The following is a 4,421-nucleotide window of genomic DNA, read 5'->3' on the forward strand; positions in this document are numbered from 1 at the left end:
GGGAAGGGAAGGGAAGGGAAGGGAAGGGAAGGGAAGGGAAGGGAAGGGAAGGGAAATCAGGGCCAGAGCAGCACTGGAGGCTTTGAGGGCTTTATAAGGAGAGCAATGGCATCAGGCCTTTTCCCATATGGGGAAACTGAGGCATGGCAAGGCATTGCCTGCCCTGAAGCAGGCTCTGGAGCTAGCACTGCACGTGAGCTGCTCTGCTGCTCCAGCGGCCACACTGCATTGCCATAAATAATAAAAACCAGCAGCTTTGCAGCTAAAAGGGGCTGTGGCACCTCTGCCTGGTCCAGGTCCTTTGCGACGATGTCGCAGTGTGCTTTCCCAGTGCTGCGCCCAGCAGCCACCACCAAAATGCAGATTTTGCAGACTGGGAATTTCCTTGTAGATCTTGCGTAGGAAAAGGAAACAAAATCTCCTGGAGGAGGTGAAGGGACCCCAGAGGAGTGGCTGTACAGTGGCCAGGGCAGGGAAGGACAGAGCTCAGATGAGTGATGCTTCAACACCCCCCACTGCCCTCCAGCCTTGGATCCACCTCCTGCCCTCGCCCCTCTATTTCTCCAGCTTTTCTATCTCTGTCTGCACACCTAGAACCATCAGCGACCAAATCGCGTGTCTTGGCCCAAAAACTCTGCCCCAGACATGGCCTGTATCTGGATGCCGCAGCCCCCACTGCAGCCCCCTGTGGGTGTGGATGCTCAGGAGTGGGCATGGACACTTGGCAACAGGCATGGACACTCAGGAACGGGTGTGCAAAATTCATGGCCTCTATTCGGCCTCAATCTCCAGCTGGAAGCCGAGGGGGCAAACCCCAAAAGTGGGGATTCCCAAGCAGCCCTACCCCAGGGAGCTGAGCCACCACATCCCTTGCATTTTGGGGAGCTGGGGGGCTGGGACATGCTCCTCAGCACCAAACCCCTCTCAGGAGGTCAGCAGAGGTCAGCGGGCCCACTTTGCAGCATTTCCCCAAAGAGCTGGGGAACAGCAGGGTGAGCTGTGACGCTCGATGCCTCCGATTAAAACACACCAGCCCGAACATGAGCTAAACCCACGTGAGCAAACCCCAGCCAGCGAGGGGAGGATTATACACGGGGGTTGTTTTAATCTCTAATTATGTGGTTTCCTCGCTCAGGCTTTGAACGTGCTGGGCTCTGCCCTGCTGACGGGGTTGGCCTCTCTGTCGTTAAGCTCAGCCTCTTGATGGAGCAGTGCCCTGACACGTCACAGGCTTTCGGAGGGCACTGGAGAGAACGGCGGCGGTTCCTCACAGTGTTTACAAGGCAAACAGTAGAAAGCTGAGGAAATGGCAGGGTCCAAGAGCGCGGTTACGCAGATGGGCTCTCCTGGGGCTGACTGCAGCAGAACTGGTGAATAGCGGCTGGTCCTCTGCGTGCGCAGGGCTTCTAATGCCCTAATGCCCTCCTGTCTGCCCTTTCCCCCTCCCAAGGTGCGAGCGACACATCCTGACTGCTCCATCGTCCTCTATTTCCACGAGCAAGAAGCTGAATGTCTGGAGATGATCAGGAGGGAAAGTCAAATGCCAGCCCACCCCGGGCAGCGAGGTGAGAGTGAGCCGCCCGCCCTGCACGGGCTCGTCTCCCTCGGGAGGAGGAGGAGGGTTTGCTAAGGGGGTCTGTGGAGGACGGTGGGTGGCAGGGCGGTTGCAGAGCGCACGCGGGTGCAGGTGTTTGCAGGAAAATGGAGACAGCACCGAGGCAAATGTTACAGAGCATCCCTGGAGAGCCCCGAGAAATGCTGCTGCAGGGAGAGACGGGGCTGAGGGGGGTACGGGTGGGCTGAGGGATGCCAACAACTGCAGCAGCCAAGTCCCTCCGACTCACGGCATGTGGCAGTGACGGTGTGCTCCATGCCCCAGGCAGAGCCTCCTGCCCCACTCCCGTCCTCCTCACACCAGTGCGCCAGGGCCGGGCAGGGCTGCGGGCACGGGAGATGCAGGGCCCTGGCCATCAGCACAACTGTGGCATGGTGTGTGGCATGGTGTGTGTCACTGCTTCGTGCCTTCCTTCTTCCCAGTTCAGTTAGTTTTAATGCTAAACACATCCGGAGAAACTTAATTCTTACATATCCGGGACTTTAAAACCAATTAACTAATTGAAAAAACAGTTTTAAAGTGCTGGGTTTATACTTTTTCTTCTAATTGCGATTCAATTTCCAACCAAAAGCAGCTTGGCTCGAATTCTGGGTAAAAATTATCACCTAATGAATAAGAAAAGTGTCATTCAATGCGTTTCCTCTAATACAAATGTAGAAATTAAGCATCTCAACAACTGCACGTTAAGGTGCTAAAGTGACGGTGCAGAGATCGAAGGTCTCAGCCAGTTTAGCAGAGAAAAGCCGAGGGTTGGAAAAGGTCCATTTTGCAGCCCGGGTCTTGCCAGCCAGGGGGAAGGAATCTCTCTGGAGGAAAAGAACAAAGACATGTGAATGCATAATTAAAATCCGTGTTTAATCCCAAGTTTCCTGCTGCCACCTCCACTGCTGAATTTATCCCTCCCCTCCTTGCTCGCTCATGCCAGCGTGATGAGGGTCCTGCAGAGGGGGAAGGCTCAGATGGCCTGGACGTGGTGGCAATATAGGGTGAAGGAACAGGACGGGGACCTCGGGCTTCAGCATCCTGCTGGGGAACCCACCGCAGGGCCCAAAAACCTGGAGATGGTGCTCATGGGGCTGCCACTTCACAGTGTGCTCCAGTGCTCCCAGCGCTGACTGCTTGGAAGTAACTGGGAAGAAATGACCTGCTGGTGAAGCTGGAGTGATCTCTTTTAGAGGGCTCCAGATCCCAGTTAGGGCAGCTAGAAACAGGGAGGCAGCGCTGGCTGGTCTGTGTATAATTAACCAATAGAAATGCTGAGCAGGATCTTCCCATCAAACCGCATTTTGAGGGGAAAAATGCTCTTTTTGGCTGCATCAAGGAGAACACCACAGGGATAGTGTTGGTCTGGGGGGCTGTTTCAGCCCTGCACTGGGAAAACTGGAATAAAGGAGGTTGCTTTGCGTCATTCCAGACTAAGCACCTCGGGCTGCTGGGCTGTGCTGGCGGGGAGCTGGACAGGGGACAGTGTGGTGGCCCCTGGGGACAATGAAGACACAGCTCCTGCCTGCAAGGTGGGCAAGGAGACACGTTGCCAGGTCCTTTGCTCATGTTTTTTTGCCCTGTCCCCCAGGAGTTGCCTCCATCACTTCTTCTCCATGGGAGGGTGGTCCCCATTTTGCACCCCCCTAAGAAACTCGGGGGTTGCAGATGCTGCAGCAGTCTGGGAGAGGGAAACAGAGTGGGGAAAGAGGACTTCAGCCTCTCCTCCCCACCCGAATGGAGGGATGGCTTTATCCCCTGGGATCGCACCGCAGCGCTACGTGAACCCCAGCTCGATCCCTGTGCCATGGGCTGCTCCAAGGGGTCCCACAGCCCTCACTGCGCTGGAGGAGCTGGTTCAGACAGGGAGAGACGCGTTTCTACACAGCAGGATGGCTCTGCCGTACAGACACAGCCAGGCTGAGCGCACCCCCAGAAATCGAGCACACCCACCACAGAGAGACGCGTTTCTACACAGCAGGATGGCTCTGCCGTACAGACACAGCCAGGCTGCTCGCACCCCAAGAAATGCAGCAACCGCTCCCAGCAATGGTCCCAACGGCCGTGCTTGGTTCTCCTACCCGCCAGAGATAAAATTAAGACGTACCTTGGTGTTGCAACGACAGCCCCACGAACCCCTCCCAGGCTGGCCAGATACCTACCGACTGCTTCGCCAAAACCCGAGAAAGCCAGTTAGACCTGTCTGAGCGCCCGTTCCCCGCCTGGGCACAGAGGTGGCTCCCGGTTAATCGTGTGTGTGCACAAGGTTAACAATGTGCGTGTGTAAGGAGGGACGTCCTGCAATTGCGATGGCTGTGTCTCGTCCTGGGGTGCTGCAGTGCTGATTCTTCAAGGCCCCGCGTCTGCTCGGCCTCTGCTCGTTTCCAAGGCAATTGGAGAGTCATTTAAATTAGAATTTAGTGCTAGAAAGGGAAGAAAAACATGTTTAACCTTCTTGCTTTCCAACAAGGTGCTTTCTCCTGTCCTGTCCTCCTTCAAGCTGGAGAGACATCCTGAGCTGGGCCACCATGGCTGCTGGGTGCAGAAACCCAGCACAAACCAGCATATATATAGATGTCACCAGGCAAGTCCCAGCCTCTCCCACACCCTCGTCCCCCGGGGTCTGCCTGAAGGAGCTCTGGGTCTGTTGTACCCCAGGAAATACCAGGTCCCATCTCACCATGGGGCTAAAAGGGGATCTCTGTGCTGGGGGAGGTCATTCCCAGAACTGGAGCCCGGATGCTCCTAATTCCTCAGGGGGTACGGCATGGTCCCGCAGATCGGGTGACGCTGGCCACGCTCCGCTCTCCCATTACACCCGTGC

At 56.2% G+C, this 4,421-nt stretch overlaps 1 protein-coding gene across 1 annotated transcript in view; it reads left to right on the top strand.

Moving 5' to 3' along the window:
• Positions 1 to 4,421, top strand: part of LOC104489121 (vasoactive intestinal polypeptide receptor 1-like) — an 11,752-nt gene that overhangs the window by 1,503 nt on the left and 5,828 nt on the right. The window contains exon 2 of the mRNA XM_010131237.1: positions 1,451 to 1,565. Coding sequence (XP_010129539.1) covers positions 1,451 to 1,565 — 115 coding nt within the window. The remainder of the gene's footprint in view (positions 1 to 1,450; positions 1,566 to 4,421) is intronic.

The sequence above is a fragment of the Buceros rhinoceros genome, unplaced genomic scaffold (genome assembly GCF_000710305.1).
Source record: "Buceros rhinoceros silvestris isolate BGI_N320 unplaced genomic scaffold, ASM71030v1 scaffold27932, whole genome shotgun sequence".
Lineage (NCBI taxonomy): Eukaryota > Metazoa > Chordata > Aves > Bucerotiformes > Bucerotidae > Buceros > Buceros rhinoceros.